Source organism: Melozone crissalis, unplaced genomic scaffold, assembly GCF_028551555.1.
Source record: "Melozone crissalis strain CALT ecotype California unplaced genomic scaffold, PUWL_Pcris_2 ptg000036l_1, whole genome shotgun sequence".
Lineage (NCBI taxonomy): Eukaryota > Metazoa > Chordata > Aves > Passeriformes > Passerellidae > Melozone > Melozone crissalis.
Window position 1 is genome coordinate 10,475,397 of NW_026535814.1, and position 20,921 is coordinate 10,496,317.

At 36.3% G+C, this 20,921-nt stretch overlaps 1 protein-coding gene across 1 annotated transcript in view; it reads right to left on the reverse strand.

Moving 5' to 3' along the window:
• WDR70 (WD repeat domain 70) overlaps positions 1-20,921 on the reverse strand; it is a 121,919-nt gene that overhangs the window by 14,514 nt on the left and 86,484 nt on the right. Inside the window, exons 11-13 of the mRNA XM_054283576.1 lie at positions 20,212-20,311; positions 14,225-14,309; positions 13,045-13,183 (exon numbers count right to left, since the gene is read on the reverse strand). Coding sequence (XP_054139551.1) covers positions 13,045-13,183; positions 14,225-14,309; positions 20,212-20,311 — 324 coding nt within the window. The remainder of the gene's footprint in view (positions 1-13,044; positions 13,184-14,224; positions 14,310-20,211; positions 20,312-20,921) is intronic.

The following is a 20,921-nucleotide window of genomic DNA, read 5'->3' on the forward strand; positions in this document are numbered from 1 at the left end:
ATTGCATGTGGTTAGCCAGCCTTTTTAAAGTCTGTAGTTAATGTGGTTCTCCACTTTCTTCTGTCAAGTAGATGTATTTTATAGCATGGTAGTGGATACCAGCCAACAAAAACAAGCCTGAGACAGTGTGGCTCAGCACTGATGGGGTTTGCTGAGTTTCTAACTTGTCAAACATGCACAGTACACTTAAAACCACCATGGCACGTGCTACAGAGCAGGCAAAAGAAACTGCCATTAAATGTAGCCCTATAAATCTTTTGAAACCATAAAACGTTCCCAGAATATAATTTGTTAAAAACTAAACAAACTCAAGTTCTGAACATGCAAGTAATTTTATCAATCCACTGGTATATAAACCTACTTTATAAGAAATAATAAAAATTACTTCTGTGGTTTTTACATTATTTTAGAAACTGACAATTCTTCAAAAATACCAAAATACTGAATCCCTGAACTATATCCTAAAAAAATTTTCCAATCATTTAATCCGAAAGAAGTCAAAATTCTAAATAACTGTACAACAAAGGGATGATTGTTGGCTAGGTCTTAATACTGGGAGAGAAGGGTAAGGAGAATCTTTATCACACAAAAATAATTAACACTTAAAGAACATTTATTCTTTGATGCCTCTAACTTCTCAACTGCTTCCACCTAGAATAACTCAGATAGTCATCTTAATCACTGGAAATGCTAAATATCAAATTTCATGTCAAAGAAGGTCCTACCTCCCCCAGGCAAGTAAGTATGTTAATTGCAGATAAAGAACTGTTTTTCTGCCTTTGCCTATGTGTGCATGTAGGTAGGTACCCATCTACTGATACTGAATTTTTCACAACTCTAGAATGGTTGTGCTTGGAAGAGAGCTCTGGAGATGACGAGTTCAACCATCCTTCTCCAAGCATGGTCAGGTACTACAGACAGCTCAGGATATCACCCTGTTTGTTTCTTAACACTTTCCAGGATGGAAATTTGACAGCCTCTTTCAGCAACCTGTTTCAATGTACAACCAGCCCTACTATAAAAACAATCTAAAAACCACAAACTGCAAATAATTTTCTTCCATTTAAACAAGAAAAACCCATGTAGATTCTGAAAGTAATAAAATGTCAGGTCATAACTCAGCAAATGGAAAATGACTTGTAACAAAGAAGAATGATAAAATGCAGAATGCATCATTACACAAACATCTTCAACATTTGAAAAAATTACTTCTGTGATGGCTGAATGTTTTGGACACTATGCTTTTGGAGCATAAAGTCCTGGAAGCCTGTCATAAAAAATCCTGAAAATAATTTTTCCACAGACTGATGTGGCCAGCTTTGTGATTATAAGAAAATTACAAAAGATAATTACTAGTAATGATTTGAAAGTTGTTTTGCATTTTCGCTATGGCAAAAGCATTAAGTTCTTCAAATGAAATAACTCTGAAAAGCCTTTGGCAATGTCTATTCATACACAAACACAGTAGCTTGCATTGGGAAATACTGGGAAAACACAGCAAAAATATTTTCGTGAAGACAGACAGGGAAAATATTAAAAATATTACTCAAAAGAGAAACATTGAAAGTTTACCCTCTTGTTTCTCACTTTGAAAGAGGTTAGAACAGATTCAGTGGGTGGCTGTCGCTGTCTGTAGCCAGTTCTGGGGTGGCTCCCAAATAGTCGCACCCCTGTCAGTCTGTTCTCAGCTCTGTACTTCCCTTTGAGTCATGTGAACAGAGCTGTTGCTGCAGGTAAACAGTAAACAACACCAAATAATTTTTCTGTCAGGTTATTCTCCATCTAGGTGAGCTCACTAGGCAACTACACATACAGCTTTTCTGATACTGAACAAGTAATAGTGCTTTGACAAGAGTTAACAGCAGTGTCTCTAAATGAGAAACTGAAGCCTCATTTTCTGTAACACAGAATGGGACACTTATTCTGGCCTAGGAATACAGCCCTGTGTTTAACAGGCACTGTGAAGAATAACTGAAGCAGATTTGTCAGCAAGCAAAAGCTAATTACCTCAACTGAAACTTTCCAGAGTACTTGGGCAACACCCTGACAGGAGTAAACAACACAGAGAGGGCATTTTACAAGGTCAGCAAGAAAAGATTTAAATGATTTGTGGCATAGGAGTGGAAAATTTACCCCCTAAGATGAAACTATGAAGCTGGTAAGGTCATGAAAATTACAGACTGATGTCAAGGACTGGAAGAATTTTCCTGGATTATTGCTTATAAAGATGGTTTGAGACTGCAGCAGAAAAGGCAAAATTCAGCGACCACACTTCAGATAAAAACACATAGTTTTAGAGAGTGGATAGAGCTGAGCCAGGAAGGGAAGTAGAGTCTCAGAGGGGTCAGTACAGGACAGGCAGGAAGGTTAATTACTTCTAGCAAGAGGGACTATGAATGGTTAGAGATCACACACTGGGCAGTGATTATCTGGATGGTGAATAGCTTTGGAGAGGATGTGCTGTGATAAAATATAAAAAGAGAAAGACCATAAATACATTCATTAATGCTGCATCATGCAGCAAGTATTCCCAGTTCCTGTGAATTACAGAGTACATGCAGTCTTCACATAGATGTTACATCTTAAACCTAAAAGATTTTTCTGAAGCACTTCAGAGCCTGAGCAGTCACTTAATCTTATTAGCATCTTTTGAATATACCAAAATGGTTGCTTATAATGAGGTTGTTCATTATGTAACAAAATAACGAGAACATACATAAAGAATGTCTCTTGAAAGCATTATTCACCTCTATCCTCCTTCACTCTGCTGCAAAAGATTAAGGGAAGATTCAGGTTTCTGTCCATCACTGCCTTCATGAATTCCTATACTGACGTTTTACATGTCTGTGAGCTGATCTTGTACAAAAGCATTGAATTGGTTTTTATTTGGTGCATTTCAGCTGAGATTCAACAACATCTCACTAACTTTTTATGTAAACAAGCCCCATGATAACAGTTAATCTTTTTCTGTTAGCAAAATTTCATTAAACAGGCATGTATGTGTGTATGCATAATGGGGGTCATAATTGCAACAAGACTGGCATGATAATAATTTCACCATTTTCCAAAATATTCCACGAACTTTTATATTTTGGACATAAATAGGAATCACCATACACTTCTAGAGCACTTAGGTCAACAGGACTATATTCTCTCCTTGCTACTGCAAAATGAAAAATAAATTAGAGGGGTCCTATTTTACAGTGATGTTTTAACTTCTTTTCCCTCCTTCAGGAGGTCTTAGTGCTTCTCAGTCAGGCACTGTTTTCTTTGGAAGCTACGCTTTCTCCCTAAAGGCAGTTAAGTTTTAACGTTAAGTACCATGCAGTTATCTTTGAAAATGAACGTTTCATGTAAAGTGTATTTTCAGATAACTCATGATAATGTATCAGCTTTTTCAAGTTCATTACTAAATCTTCTCCTGTCATGCAGGTAAGAGGGAAGGCAAACGTGCTTCCATATCAGCTATGCACTCTTGGAATAAACATTTTCCATTTTTCTTTCTATTCACTTCAGGTACACATTTTCACTCTTCCTTGACTGTTCTTGACTTTTAACTGGCTTAAACACTTACTCCAAAACACCAGATATGACTAATGAGTTAAGAGCAGCTATCAGATGTTTAGGCAAAGTCCACTGAATTATTGTCTCCTCCTATGGCTGTTAGTGCAACCATTTAAATGAAAACACTAACAACAAATCTGCTTTGCAGACTACATCTATCTGCTTCCATCCCTACACTAAACTACCCTGAGAAACTGGAAATCTCTACTAAATGATTCTGACATAGAGCTAATATTCATACTTTCCCTGTGCTGAATGTGCAGTCAACATTCCACCTATAAACAGAAAATCAAAAGTGATTTACCAAATAGCCACTAGGAAAAAATACTCCTAATTTAAGAAAAATACTGAAAATGGAAAGGAAGCATGCTAATCCTAGGCTTTCACACATCTCTAACCTATGAAACAAGAATTCGTGAGCATTTGATGTTTCTTTAAAAGCCTTACACTTTAGATGAAGTTCAGTAACTCCATGGTGAAGCTGCTGATGTTTTGACAGTTGTTGGGAAATCAGGTGCACGTAAGAGAGCGTAGGCTTCGCTCTCAGCTAGCACAAGCCTTTCACAGACTGGCAGGCTTTTCTCCTGTGAATTGCCTACAGTCAAAAATTCTTAAATCAACAGAAATGAATGCAAAAGCAACCCATTATCTCCTGCTTTGCTATTGGCAAGGTCAGAAAACGAGAGATTAAATGTTCCAGCCCGTTGGTAGAAGACAATAAACACCCACGAAGGGAAGTGAAGACTTTAGGTGGGACTTGTTTCATCAAACTTAACATGTCTACACTTTTAATCTTTGGAGATCTATTCTTTGAATGTCTACAAATGTCTCCCTTTAAAGTTAACAGAGAGAAATAAGCATTTTACAGCGGACTTCTGCTAACCTATTTGAGAGGTCTATTTTAGGATGGGATAAAATCACAGTCTGAATATGTTTATTTTTCTCTGTTGATTAGAAAAGGAGCCTAGGGTGACTGGATCAACTGTAGACATCTATATTTGGTCAGGTGAATCCCTACACCCTACAGTGGCCAAAATAGCTATAAAAGAAAAACAGAAAACTAATGAGGATCCGTATTACAGCCTGTTGTGCTACTTAGATGAAACTCCACTGTTGAAGATAAAGAATCCTGGTACCCATATTGAATAGTACTAGTGCAGAAAGGATACAGTAGACACAAACTTCTAAAACTGCCCAACAAATCTTGAAAGCCTTAGCTTCAAAGATCAGGTGTAGCTCTGGAGATACTTAAAAACTGAATAGGGGTTAAACAGAAAAAATTGTATATTTGCCTTTGTTGCTTACCCCTTCCCTAACCTACAATCTAATAAATAATTCCTCAAAATCTGTTCTGAAGCTACACAATAAAAAAGTGAAAGCAGGAGCTGCTGACCTAAGAAAATATTTTCGGTCAGGAGCAGAAAAACCTAAACAAACCTTCTCTCTTTCCCATGTGAAAGCTTTGCTTCAGTGGCTGTGACGGTATGTGATGGGCTCTGTTTGAACAGCACTGCTTGGATTCGCTGCACTTGGCTGTCCAGGCAGTCAGATGAGGGACATGTCAGCAGCAAACATGTAAAATGACATTCTGACCGTGGTCGAGGATTCCGTAAGGACAGGTGACCCCAGCCATTGCTAAGTGGGGCTTTTCTGACTGAACTGAGTCCTTATCTTAAATGCAATCACTACAAATTCCAGTCTTTCTGAAAAAAGCCTTGTCTGTCAAAATCAGCGCAAGCATGCATGCAACTAGTTTATTTAGCACATCTATTCTGTCCTTTCTCCTATAAAACTGCCCTACATACTTACAGTGAAGAACCACTTGCAGTATCTGTTGCGCTTGAAGCACAGGAGCTCAAATACTACTTAGGAAGCTTATAATAAATTACCTTCCAAATTAACATAATCTATTGCCTAAGCTTATATTATATTTGTATTTGAGAGGGGTAAGCAATTTCAAACTTGGGCTGGATAGAGGGATGAAATCTCAGTGTAGCCTTCCACCTTTATCTCCCACAGTTCTAGGACTTGTATATTAAGTTCTTCTGACTTTAGCAATATGTCTCCCCATAAGAGAAGAGAAATGTACAAACTAATTTCAGGAAAACACCTCCATTTATTTAATACAGTTTCGATATCTTTGAATAAAATATCAAATGTTTAGATGCCAACTCCTGAAGACAGCTTCCCACTACCACAAGGTTGTTCCCCATTCCTGTTTGGTTACTACTGCTTTTAAACAACTTCTGTAATTAGGAAAGATATTAAAGCAGGGGCTCTCAAGCTTTTCCATTTTACAATAAGGTGTGGAACCATTTAGAAACTTCAAATATTTAGACTGCTGTGCAGTGGATATGAATCTAGTCTTTGTACAAACTTTCACAGACATGTTTTATGTGGCTCACAGTTTTCACAAACCAAAAAAAACCTCTGCCATGTTTTATTTTATACATCCCAGCAAGAATGCATACACTACTTAAGAAAAGAGAGGAAAATTAATCAAAATATGCGAAAAGTCTCATGATAAGGAAAGATCCATATGCATTCTAACTTAGAGGCAGTGGAAAAGATCTGTCTCAAAGATCTTAATGCTTTAAAAGAAAACACTTCTCTCACGCATACTCCATGAAGTTCAGAAGCAGGCCCTACAGACTTTTAAGCGAGTGTTTCAACACATTTTCATCCACGTTAACAAATAATATTTTTCCAGCTCTAAGCAATGGGAATTTAAGTGAAAAATTTTTTGAAAAATCAGAAACTTGAAATTTCAATCCGTAGATAATAGCAATTTTATCTGCAGAAATACCATCATTTCTATACAATTATCAAAGATCATTGACAATGATGCCAATTCCTACTGCACACTCTGTAATCTCTTTCCACTGGTGTCTTAGAGCAGAGCGGTGATACAAGAGTCATCTACCTGGCTTGCCATGCTGCTCCACCTGGAAACACCTGGTCAGCCTCCCGGAAGCACCAGAAGAGAGGATAAAACGGTGTAACTCTTATAAAACTGCTGAGTTTTAAACAATAATAAAGAAGTTAAGTAACAGATTTAGAAATATGCCATTTTCAAATGTCTGCCAAGCTGAATAGCAAATGCTTCCATCTTGTTTCTTCTTTTGAGCAAAAATACGGTTAACACACGTTCATACTATGTATGCTCTGATTTAAAAAAAGGCTGCTCACATAATAGAAATGTACTAATACTATATTTTTAAATCCACTGTAAACCCCGATCGCAAAAATCTTCACATTCAAGATTCGCCTGGAGCTCTTCCAAGGAAAAGAGCCAACTACAATAAATAAGGTGGGAAGCTAGGGAGTATCTACAATGTAGTGACCTGCTATCATTAGATTCAAAATACTCTTGAGAATACAGTAGTGGAGGAAAGAATACTAATGTTTTTCCCTTGTGAAACATGACTCAGAAAATGTCTGGAAATATTCAATAGAAAATGGACCAGAAATGGATAAAACTTACAATTCTCTACGTAGAAACGAGAAATACCCTAAAAATATTTTCAGAGGCCATTATTTTGAAGAAGGATTTCAATACAGAAAACATGGATAACAATGCTCTACCACTCAACTTTCAAGGTACAGCTATAAAATATATTTTTACAAGAGCATGGAGCCACTGGACAATATTTTCCTTTTTTGATTAATAAAAAAGGTAACTTAATCAAGGTGGCAACCTGTTTCCTTGTAACTGCAATGTCAGGCATTTTCAAACACTTGGTCTGTTAAAATTACAGCCACACTTTCATATATCATAAAATTAAGGAAGACAACCTTCATGTCCACTCCCACTCCCTGTTACAGGGATAAAACCCTCACAGTTTATTACTTTGCATACCTCAAACCTCTAGTGACATCTCCCCTAAAACAAAGTACATGCTGCTCCAGGATACACAAAAGGAAAGACCACATTGTCCTTATATATATGGAAGCAGAAAATAAAAATTGACAGGTAACCACACTATAAAAGAAAACACATTCTTGTGATTCACCTCTTATACTGGAGGGTGGTTTTGTTCACTTAAAAAAAATATAAATTTACTGGGCCTTAAATATTGCATTAACTTACATATTGTGGAAAATACGGATTTTCCATAAACATAAAACAAATGGCTTTAAAAACAAAAACAAAACAGAAGTTGCATGATGATTTCTTGCAGAAGTTAAAAGAATTTATTTTTCTTAAATGAAGAAAAGCTTTAAATCTTAGTGAAATGGGCCACAGTGGAAAAGCCCTTTACTAGATTACTGCACCTTATAAATAGCAAATGATATTGTTTAAGGTCAAGGAAAGAAATACTGCAATCCTAAAGCAACCACGCATAAAGGATGCTGGAAGGTTCATATTCCTTATTCTTTCTTTCCTTTTCATTCTTTCATCTAAAAAGAAGCTTTATTTATAGCTTGTCTCAGAAGACCTTCCTGAAACATCCCTTAGAGGTATTTTCAGAAGTATTTAATAATTTAACTTTTGCTTATATTTGAGAAACTAAGAAAATATTGCAGAGTCCTCCTAAAAGAAATAGATTTCCCAAAACAACCATAAATCTGTAGTTTTGGACTGCTGCTTATCTACAATATTCTGTAGGATTTTTAAATTTACATTAAAAATCAGCAATTCCTACAACTATACAACCAATTTTTTTTTTCTTTCTTTCTTTTTTTCTTTTTTTCTTTTCTTTCTTTCTTTCTCAGTGCCCATTCTTGCTTGGCAGTAATGGGGTGTAATACTTGTCCCTTCCATATGGGGAAAATGAGTACTCTACTGCTGCCAAGATCAATCTTGTCTGTAATAAGGATAACTACCGGGTGATCTGTTGAAAGTAGCCAAATGAATGACAGACATGTGAGAGTGATTTAAGTGCCCATCCACAGCTATTTAAAATTAAACTGACACTGGGGGAAATGTTGTGTACCCATTTCTTTTTCCCACACACTAGGTATTTTTAACTGGTTCCCATGAAGATCTCATGCTTGCATAACCAAAGCAAGAATTAGGAATAAAACCTCCCTGGCCCTCATCTGGCAATGAAATCTCCCTTCCCTTCCAGACTGCATATCCCAAAGGTGAGACCTCATTCCGCAGCAGCTACAGGTCTTCCTGCCTCTCACACTACCTGACAAAAAGAAAGGGAAACAGCCTCTGAATTTCTGGACTTAAGCTCTGTAACCCCATATTCTGGCAGTATTGTTTCCTGCCATCAGTTTGTCTCCTTAACCATGTAAACTGAGTAAAGAAAGGTTCTTTACTCAGTGTGCACTTAATATTTCAGATTAAATAAGCCTCTAATGCTCAAATTGATAAAGTTTCATAAACTTATTTTATTATGAACATTGACAGGGAACAGAAGAACCTTCATAAATAATACTGTCAAGATAAAAGAGAAAGAGACAGAAAAACTATGAAAACATTCATAACAGAATATTTTCAAATTCCATTAAAAAGACAGAATTCTGTACAGTTTAGTAAACATTACCACTGTTGCAAATCCCTCAAAATCTCCAATTTTACTAGTATACACTGAGCCAGAGCAAGGCTTAGGCACTGTACACACAGCATCAGCTTTCTTATGAGAGTGGGAGGCAGGAGTTCCAACCCCAATGTAATTTTGATGTAACCTGCAGTAAGTAAAGGACCCTGCCATAACCTGCAGAATGGGTGATTTCTCTCCTTGATAAACTCAGGGAAAGAAAGAAAGAATTCACTGAGTGCTATTAACTGCAAAATTCCACTATCTGCAACAAGACATCGCGAAAACAGCAGTTGCTGAAAGCAGAAAGGATGGTCAGAGAAGAACCAACAATTTTGTCTTTGTCCTGGTCACACCTCCTCCAGCTACTGGCCAGAGACAGAGCCTGTGGTCTCCAGCTCTTCTGACATTAGTTTTCTTCAAAAAGCATTGCTATTTATCTAAGGAGCTTGAATTCTACAGAAGTCCCAATGCCTACATGGTGGGATGGCATTCAGAAGTGTTTGATGTTTGATGTTCTATTCAAACAGCTGTTTAAGCATAGATTGTGGCTGAGAAACAAAAAAACCCAAAACACTAATACCAGAGGAAAAAAGCAAATTAATATTCTGTACCCAGCCACAACAGCAGAAACTAATCAGACTGCTAGCCCATTAGTAAAACCACGAAGTTTCACTCCATCAGCTCTGAAACAGTAATGGATTTTCCCATGAAAACTTGAAAGAAAAGGTGAAAAAAGGTTTGTGTGGTATGATGGAAAGGAATGCCAAACACAGCTTTGGTCAAACATTCCCATTAAATATTTTCTCATTACCCACCAAGTTCACTCACAGGCCAATTTCACTGGCTATTTACCAAGGGGGGGTTAAGATAATGTTTACTGCCATTTACTGCTCTTCAATTTTCTAGGCTTGCTAGCATTTCCCTTTAAAAAATCCTTGTGAAATTAAAAAAGTAATGAATAGTTTATACTATACTGAGAAAATCTCAGTAGATTTTCTGTTATTCTGATTTTATACATTCTACCACTAAACTGCTACACTATTACCTTCAAAAAGTTACTAAAGATGCCTTTTTTCTTTGGCAATATGGACTAAATCTCACTGAAATGATTTAATTAGAAATGAGAGCACATCAGGCTCTTTGCAGAGACAGACACAGTTGCACTTGTGCTTTTATTACACATACAGCATAGCATAACTTCAACTCTGTAATACCTAAAAAAACCCAAAACAGAAAGAGTAAAATTATGTATTTCAGTACTAGGTAATATGGAAAATGTAAAGAAGTGTAACACTGAGTTGCAGAAAACAAACTAAAGTCTTGGATAATATTATGTGTTTATCTTTAATTACACTAATGCTAATGCTATTTTTGAGAGTATAAGGGAAAAAATGGAAACTAGGAAAGCAGCCGGTAAAAAGAAAGTAATTACTGCACTGCTGAAAAAATGCTTTGATAAACTACACACAAGATATTAATCTCCCAGTTTACAGACCAATGATCTTTCCAATAAACAGCATTTACTGCTTACAGAACATAAAAGCCAGCTTCTTGAACATTGATTTGCTTTTAGCATGCCTTTATGCGTTTATATTTCATCAAACACAGTAATTTGAGAAGAACAAGTAAAGAACACTAATGAAAAAGCCAAAAGATACAAACAGTAGAAAGACCTTGAAAAAATATACTGCTTTTATTTTGTACAACCGCTTATAGGAATTTTTCTTCTTTTAGATTCAGATTGATATGCTAAACTGTGTTTTCCTTAGATGTGTAGAGTTAAAGTTATAAGCTAGACAGACTTGTACAGGTATTGGTACACTGACTCACTGAAAATTATGTCATAAGATCAGTATTTGTCTAAATTCTTCACCTTTTAGTTCCATTATTTTCATTTCCACTGTGCAAAGCATTAGAATGACAGTCTTAAATTTTATAACTACAAATGAAGAAAGCCAGCAGCACTAAAACTCTATAGACCAAAGTGATTTACTACAGTCTTAAAAAGTACTATATAAATATCAGCACCTATACAAATTTATAGTATAAAATTATGAACCTGCTTAGACTTGTACACATACTTAAAATTTTACTATATTAGTGGCCCCAGTGAAATTGTTTATTGACAGTTTCTTACTGTTGGGTCTCCATTTCACATCTTTTGCATTTTCAAACATAGAACAGAAATTTAGCTCTTGATTCTAAGAGAAACTGAGAGCAAAGGAATCTTTTGTGGACTCCCTTGTAGCACAAAATATCTTGGCAGGTAAACAGACCCTTAATTTTCCAGACTTAGAAGACAAAGTTACCAAATGAAAACAAAAATTTCTTCAAATGCATAAAAAGACTGGCGAGCAGTATTTCTCAATATTTAAATGGTTTTGGAGATACAGGATCCACCATTGACAAGCTTTTCCCACTTGCAGCCTTAGAGCTTAAGTGAAATTTCTGCACACTGTTACTGACAGGACCATTACTAAAAGGAGAAGCCATCATGACCACCTCCAAACACTCAGGTCTAAGGAGTTCAAATTCATTATGAATGGAATTATGAAACTATTTTGGTTTTGGTGCCCACAGGCAGGAGAGCTCCTAAAAAAAAATCTACTTCTTGCACTTTATCTTATGTAGCTGTTTTCCTCTTCTCTGTCATGAACTTTCAGAGGAGATACTGAGGCATTCATGTTTTCTCTCAGAAAAAAGTTATAAATACTTGGTTATAAGGCTTCTATCAGAAAATAAAAATCCCCTAGAAATTCTCATGAGTTTAGCTTGGTTTGTGGTTCGTTATGTTCCACAGGAGAAAAACATAAAAGCCAATTTCTGCTTTATTTGGTGAAATTATTTAGTAATAAGTTAAACTTCCAAAGTCATATGAAACCCCGTTCTATTTAGATTATATGTTTAAGATGAAAACAGGTGTTCTTCTGCACCAGGAAAAAACACGTGTTGTCTGCTTTGGTAAGAATTCAGCATTTTTAATTTCCGAGACAGCTGCCACCAAAACTATAGATATAAGAAATCCATCTGTAAGCAGATCCCATTTTGTCTTGGGATGGACTAATGGAGAAAGCAGAGTTTGAAAAGACAAGATAATACAAAGCTGGTGGTGTGAAAACAACCAGCAGAAGGAGGTTTGGTCTGCTGTGCTAGGAAAACCTGTTGTGCTTGCTTAAAAAATATGCAGAAGGAGAAAATGGTATTCTGAAACAAAGTGACAAAATCAATAACCTGAAATACTCCAACAACTAAAGGGACATAAGCATACACTGACATACTTATTAGTGGCAATTCTGTTGTAATTTCACCCACTCCTATGGGTGAAATAACACACCTTATGGGTATTTGTTATCACCCATAAGTTTACTTGTACATCACAAGAGTAAAAGGACTTTTCCACCTATGGTACTGAGCTTTTCCCTTCTGCACAAGGGAAAAGGTAGCCAGTTGAAGCCATGAACAGACTCTTCTGTATAACAGGTTCACAGCTGTAGGTTTTTGTAGTAACTGGTGAGAATAGTGTTTTTGATGGATTTCTTAATAATGCCTTCTTTTTGTAGCAAATTGTTGCATTTAGACAAGCAAGAGACACATTCTAAAGTAACCACTAATCTGGTCTCATGAGCAAAAACTAGTTTTGTCACAATAAGCCATTTCATCATGATAACTAGTGAAGTAAACAAATAAACATCTACATATTTTAGGATTTGTGTCTCACTTCACAGATCTAGAAGGGTTCACAGAAATCCTTGAGAAATGCAATGCTAACACCAGAGCAGGGAAGCTCTACTGCCTAAACACCTTGTCCTAGGATTTTTTTTTATTTAATTGAAACAATTATTCAGATTACTCTAGCCCTATCTCTTAATCATGGAATAGGAAAATCAGAATAGTGTTAGTAGGTAATGACCTGTATAAGGAAAAAGCAGCATATGAATATGATTTCATTCATGTTTTGAAGAGATGATTAAACTAAAATACATACCGCATCTGTAACTTCTATCTCATACAGTTTCTGGAAGGTCTCACGATAAAAGAAAAACAGCTTCCCACTGCCACCACCCTTCTTGACAGAGGTGCCTGTGACAAGGATCTTATCATCTGGACTGAAACAACAATCTGTCCTGTTGAAGAAAACAAAGAATCTTACAGGGCAGATAAATAATTAACATATCAAGAACTTAGATATAAATTGCACTCCTTAAAACAATTTTTTCTACTTTTTAGTCCTTTCCAGACAAAGCTTGAAAAGTATTTTGTGAGCTGTCACTTATTGCTGTAGTTATCAATTAAGAGTTATCTGTTACAATTGTTACTACAGTTGTGCACAAGATGTGCAAAACTGGTAGATTCAATAAAAATCCTCCTCCCAGCAAAATTCTCCTCCACTCAAAAGTCTTGCAAGCTTTTCAGTACAAGAAACAAACAACAAAAAAAAGTACTTTAAAATCTGGCTGTCATCTTAAGTAAAAAAAATGTGCTCATCATGAAATCTGGTTTTGCTGATGATACATTCTTCAGCGATGCAAGGTGGTGTGTTTATACACTGGCCAAAAATATTTTTCTGTTTATTTTTCCTCTGTGTTACGAACTGCAATTAAGATTGAGCTGTCCATGACTTGTCTTTCTAAGATATTATTTCAAAATTACAAACTGTCCTTAGGGGATTTGGCTGCATTACAGCAATAGAAATGCAGATCAGACCAATAAAAAAATTGAAAACAATACTTAGCACTATACAGCAAAACAAAATCAGCACTCCTGACACTGTAACCTGAATTCATATCATGTACCTTCGTGTTATGTCTAGTTTTTTATTCAGCTCTTTTTTTATTAATTACAGACTAAATAAGAATAAGATTTACATCTATATCTCATTACACACATAAGGGCCTCCTCCTGAAATGTTACTAATCTAATTAGACTTAAGACATATGAGACTGAAATATCACAAAAGTAAGATCTTTTAAAGCAACATGAATCCCTAAAATAGATGAGAATTGTCACTTCACAGTTCTCCTTGTACAGTCCTCTGTGCACAACTGTGGACCTAGTGACAACTGAGGATAAGAACTCCAGCAGAACTCTTCCATTCAGCAAAAATACTGCTATTTCTGCTAATTAATAAATTAGAATACTTTATTAGAATAAATTGGAATACTTACATTGGAAAGAAGCTGGGCAGTCCATCTGCTGAATTAAGAGGTTTTTTAAATTGTCTAATATCCCATAGCTTTAAAGTATCATCTCCTATGAAACAGAAGAGACAAAGGTTAGCAAAAGGAATTCAAGTCAAGAACTTACACACATCAGAAAATTTCACTCTCTAATTCAGAGAGAAGGAGAACAAAATTACATAATAGAAGCATCCAAAATGGGAACAATTTGTAAGTTTTTCCTTGGTAAGTGACTATGACAGTGCAAGGTTGAGAAGCTCAATATGCAGCACTCCAGTATACCAGAAACTTCTCCTCAATGGCTCAATTCTATTGTGGTAATCCCTCCTATCACAGTGGAATCAGATTCCTCAATCACTAATTTATTCTTTGTTTGTGAGCATTGATGTTTTGCTTCTAAGAGCAAATTTCAAGATATCTAAAGAAATTAAAAATGTTGCCATGAATGGTCTAGATCAAAAACTAAACAAGTTTTATATGTGTGGTTTTTACCTGTCCTGAAAATGCAATCAAGAACATGAAAAGCACATGAAAGTCTTCCCCCTTCTTTAGCAGGCAACAAACTGCTATCTCAGTATGGAGAAGAGGCCCTGGAATCAGTCAGAAATCCTTAGGGAAGGGGGGGAAGGGAAGCAAGTGAAACCACACATACTTAATGAAACATTTTCACCACACTACCTTTAGCTATAAAAGCCAAAATCAAGGTTACAAAAAGAGATTTGTAGCAATTTTCATCTGTGTTTGATAAACATGGTGTGACTGTAGGCCAGTAAAAGTCAGGTTGTTTATCCCTTTTTGAAAAGTTACAACATATAAACAAAATGAGAACGGGGTTAAAAAAAAAAAGAGATTAATTAGCTATTCTCAGAGACATCTACATCTCCTCTCTGATTGTCCTTCTGGAACACATATTTCCAGCATGAGATGAGCTACAGAATTTGAGCTTTGAAGTACCTCACTCAAGCACCTAGACACGTCCTAGCATTTAACAGCAGTGCCTCAGCACTTTCAAGGGTAAAAAGAAGGACATTTAAGCAACAATTCCCTTTGAAAATATCCACACAAAAAGTTACAAAATCCTTCTGACCTAGGAGGCAAGATCTGCTTCCTTCCAAAGTACAAATCTTGCAGGGAAGTCATTTGGTTATCTACAAGTATTTTGTGGATTCATAGCCTTTCAGCTCAAGAGCTCAAAGGAGGCCTTGGAAATAAAATGTTTTTAAAAGAAGTAACAAAAGAAATCAAGGCCAGCAGTGCCCTTTACAGGGAAAGCAGTAATGTGTGGCCTCGTACATCATGTATGTTTATATTAAAATCTAGGATAACTGCTTACTACAAAATATTTTTAAGAAGTGGACAACTTAAATAAATGATGTCTAGAGTAGAGTATATTTCTGTTCATTGGGAAGCTAAAAAACTACAAGAAAGAAAAATGTTGAGTCCCTGTTTTGGGAATATGTGTTTTCTTATTGTTTCCCAGTAGACTCCATCCCAAGTACTTCAAAGCATTTAGTCTCGTAAAATGAGCCATCCCTTTTCCCTCCCACCCCCCGCAAAAAAGAAAAAAAAAAGAAAAAACAAACAAACAAAACAAACCCTTATCATCGAGATGTTACATTTAAAGCACCAGCACTTTATAAATGTATGCAAAGGACAGCATTTGGCCACTTTGCAAATCTCCTGGATAGGGACAGATCTACGGCTAGCAGCCAAGGCTGTTCTGTTCCTAGTGGAATGAGCCTTGACATGATCTTCAAGCTGTAGTGCTGCCAGGTTTTAGCAGGAGAAATGCAGTCAGACATGTAGCTATAGCTCCTTTGCTAGCAAGAAAATGTAATTGGGTAGTTAAAAAATGTAGGACTCAAATTTAGGGTTGATTTCAAGTCAACATTGTCTTAAATTGAAATAGTTTAGAAATAGAAAAGTAAGTATTTGGAGAGGGGAAAATGCTAGTAGAATGACTTGACTTGCTAATGCTTTGAAACTTTACCATCATTAACAATTTGCTCCAATTCAGTTTTCCTAATTAAAACTCCCAGTGTGCAAATGCAAATTGGTTCCTAAATCTAATTTGCATTTCAAGTTGAAATCACTGTCACCAAGATCACAGAATATTGCCTTTCCTCAGCACCAAGGATTTTTCCCAGTAGGATCGTTCTATCAATGCTTAGGAGGCAGCTTTAACAGAACTGCAGCAGTTGTGATCTGTTTTTAATTACTTTATACATGAACAAAAATAGTTATGCTTAAACAAAAGCATATAAACAGAAGTTGTGCAATTCAGTATTAATATTCAAAATAGTCTACTCAGATAATTCAGTATTTTTTCTTGATGGCAGACTTCTCCAAAGCCTGGCAGGCTTATTTAAAGCTTTTATAGCATTTTTAGTAGCATTTCAAACACTATTTTTCACCATTTTAATAAGGATACCAATAAACAGGCTCAAGACTGACACAATCAGGTCAAGACACTGTAACGCCAATGGTATTGAGCACTGGATTTATCAAGAGGTAATAATTAGGTCCTAGAAAAACAGTCTTTGGTGAGCAAAGATAGGAATTTTCCAAATGCCCTTTAGTCAAAATAAGGCTGAAGCACTAATACTATAAAGATTTTATCTGTTTTTTTTCTTTTCTGTTCAGAAGATACTGACCAGGAAGACAAGCACATGAATGCACATAGGCCCAAAAGAAGCAAAAGTGCTGCCAGGAATTCACAAAGCCTACAGTCAGCAGCACTCTGTTTAAAAAGAGGGAGTCCTCTGCTGAAAGCAAAGCTCGATGACAGAAATTGTTCACAGAGATCAATGAGGCAAAGAAACATAGGAAATGGGAATTCTAAAAAGTTACAGCTTTGGGAACACATAGCATAACAAGCTTACCAGAATATGTTTATCAACTCTGAGCCTTTCTATGAAGGCTTATACTACATCTGTGAGAGACACCTTACAGAACAAGGTACAACCTTCTGCATTCTGCACTGGTTCTACAGGAGGAGCTGTGTCAACTACAGAGCAACCTTTGGAGGCATCAAAGATTAGCACCAAAGCCAAAGATCCTGTGAAGGAAATCACACATCGAGGAATCTATACCGACATTTGGAACACTTCTCAGCATCACCTGCATCCATACCAGCCTGATCAAATAAGTGCATCATCCTCTCTAAACATATGGAATGTACAGACAAACATATACCAAGAAGAATACCAGAAGACTTTCATAATGCATTTCAGCTCCAAGTGTTGCACTTACCTGACTATGCCTATTAAAACTAGTAAATGTATTTCTGCCATGGTTAGAATGAACACCAGTGTTCAGCTTCTAAGCTTCTAAAAAACCATCTGGTTTTTGAAATGCCAATGTTTGGATTTATTGTGAAGAGCAATATGTTATTACACTACACAAAATAGTCTCTATACATGCTGCTGCATAACCCTTGAGCATACATATTTCTATGTTTTAAACCAATTTCAAAATGAAGAAAGAAATACAAGTAAAATTTAAAAAGAAAAAAAGACCAACAAAAAAATATCAAGAGTCAAAAAAAGATTTTAAAAATTTTTACAGTAAGACCTCAAGTCCAATCCTAATTCTTATCTCTCCCCTGCTAAACAAAGAAAATGTCCCACAAATACTACCCTTCGTTGTTTCAAGCATGCAGAAATATCACTTTCTTAAGTTTCTGTCAAGTTACTACCTAATATCCAACAAGAATAGCACTGGAAACTTTCATAAGCAGCTCCTTAGGTTTTTATTTTCCCTTGTGCCTGCAGCTGATCCATGCCTCATCTTCTCATATCCAACACAGATCTACATCAGATGCAGGAAAGTCCATCAGGCTTTCAATGAAAGTTCCCATGCCCCAAACAACTATCCCCTCTTTGATCCTCAGCACTTGGCAGGTATGTTAATCTACAAATGCTGGATCCACATCTGCTTTTGTTGGTACAGATCCAAAGCAATACTCATATTAAAGCACTAACCAAACAAGTCAAAATAAGGTATGAATCCTCCTTACTTTCCAGCATAGTGCACACAGAGCTCTTTTTTTTCTTAATACACTAGACAAAGGTAGCACTTTTATCCACATTGAGTGGCCAAAGTTCTGTGCAGTCTTACGTTCTGCAAACAATCAATCAACATTTTGTACAGCTTAGTGCAGTGTGTGGAAGATAAAACCTGAGTAAATGAAAGTCTGTTTAACACGAGACAAAAAGTGGAGACAGATGAGGAAGAGCAGGCAAGTAAAAGTGCCACAGGCAATAAAAATAGGAAAAGGTCATTTATGTGGTCTACGTTCATAAATGTGAAACAGAAGAGAATTTGCATAAATGGAGGTTTCAAGACAGCAGTAGTGAATACCCCTCAATAAGTAATAGCTTTATTTGCTGTTTTATTTAAAAGCACGCCAAGGTTTATCCCTAAATTTCCTGAAATATGTTTGTGTGAAGTTTTTGGGGGCAATCACCACTGGCAGACAGACACAGCATTTTACTTAGTGCAGAATGGAAAGACACAAAGTTCACATATTTTCTAAGCAGGAGAAAGCCCACACATAATAAAAGTCTGGTTCAGTAAGGACAAAAAAGCTTGAGAGCTTTTACCTCACCACTTACAACCCATTCGTGATGGGCAGAGTGGCAGCAGAACTCTGAACAGCAGTTCAACTCAGGACCCTGAACAGCAGTTACAAAACAACACAAGTGCCATTAGTGTCCATATGCCTAGGGCCTTCCAGGATAAGACTACAAAGTCCTTACTCTGAAAGATGTGTTCTGGGAAACAACATTTGGAATCTTTGAAATGTGGCAAGACATACAAAGAATCAGTGAGGCCGCACCCAATATCAGCTGCATTTCACTGTACAGACATGCACCGGGTCAGACACTCTACCCCCTTCGGGGACAGGGGCACAGGGAGGATGCAAAGAAAATGCAAGCTACTTGGCTAGGAAACACACCCACTGCTTCAGAGCTTTTTTCATCTATGAACACCTACATTCTGGTATTTTCTGTATGTAATCTCATTCTGTCTATGTACCAAACTGACCAGATGTTCTAAACATATGTTAGACACAGTGTTAGCCAGCATTAATGTATACTGCCTCTCCCTAGGCCTGTTTATTTGGCCTTGGGGCAATGCTAATGCATACACAGAGCTTCTGGTTACAGCTGTTTTCCATCCAGACAGCTTGGCTTGTATGCTTGCACCTGCCTGCAAAATACTGGGCAGACAAATTTCTGCAGGAAAAGCTGTCTTCAACAGACACCATCCTCTCCCAGTAATGAAATTAATGAGTCCTCAAACACATCTCTGCCTTCTCAAGTCTTCTTCTACTATCTAAGACTCATTTATAGAAGTTTTATGTGAAGTTTACAATGCAATCCTGTTTTCCCAGTCCTGTGAACATTCCAAATTCTTTTGCCATTGAAGTATATTTTGAAAAGTCAATTCCAGTCATCAACTTTTGATGTTTTTAAAACAGATTAGATAAAAATTTCAATTAGGACCGCAAAAGATGTTGCTTAAAAAAGGTGTATGATGAATTAATACGTACAGAGAAGAGATAGTGTTATTGAGAGGCGCTTATCTTCCACGGAAGAACTAAGCAACAAAACTGGACTTTTTTATTTTTAATTAAGCTAATGATTTCCTTTCAGTGTATTATTACTGCTAGATGAGAACACAGATCAGGAACCGTGTAATACAATCAGCAAAGTTGTCTTAAAATATTTCTTAACTGCAGTAAAATTCTCTTTCAGGAACACAGTATTGCATGGTGTATCAAATAAAAGTAGTAAACTGTGAAATATTTCATATTTGAATCACTAGCATCTGATTTCACTACCTCACCTCCACCACAAACATCTACATCAAACAATTAACGTGATCTATGTGGTTCGTTCAATGAACCATTTCATTTCATTGAAAACATGTTACATTCAACAAGTCACAGGGCTCTTTCAATCACCTACCTCCTCTGCTGGCAAGGACAGTACCATCATAGGAAAATGTCAAACAGGAAGTGTCAGTGCCTGAAGCATGGGCTTGTCTGCAGTGGAACTTTGTATGTACCTGGTTGCCAAACAAACAAAACATTACAAAATCAATTATAGTTATGAATCAAATAACAAATTAAACAAATGGGACGAACATTTCTTCGTAGCATTTTCTGTGCTCTGCTGCTATTCATTATTCTAAACAGAAACCTCTACATTTTTAGGAGGTATAGTAGTTAAGTATTTCCAACAAACTTTTTAAAATGTTATTTTAGTTTTAAAATATGCTTTCATAACAAGAGCTTGAATGCAAGATTTGAATTCTTCATAGGTTTAAATATACAGTACAGATTTACATAGCATCAAAGCTCTTGGAAAACTCCCACTAGCATGGAACAAAGGCAGTTATGCCTGGTTAAGATAAAAATACATTCCAAGACAGTTCTCAACACTCCCCTAGCCAGGCATTTAGTTTCTCAAACTACCAAAATACAGTGTACATACTTTGAAAAGGACTGAAAAGGATTGAAAAAATTTACTTTTGCCAAATTTAATCCCTGTCAAAATTCATGGCTTACATAATAGAACAAAGTTCTATTGTGAGGTTTGTGTTCCATTTAGGTACTGTAAAATTCAAGTATGGGAACGATGTATGTTTTATTTTAATTATTCTGATTTTGCTGATA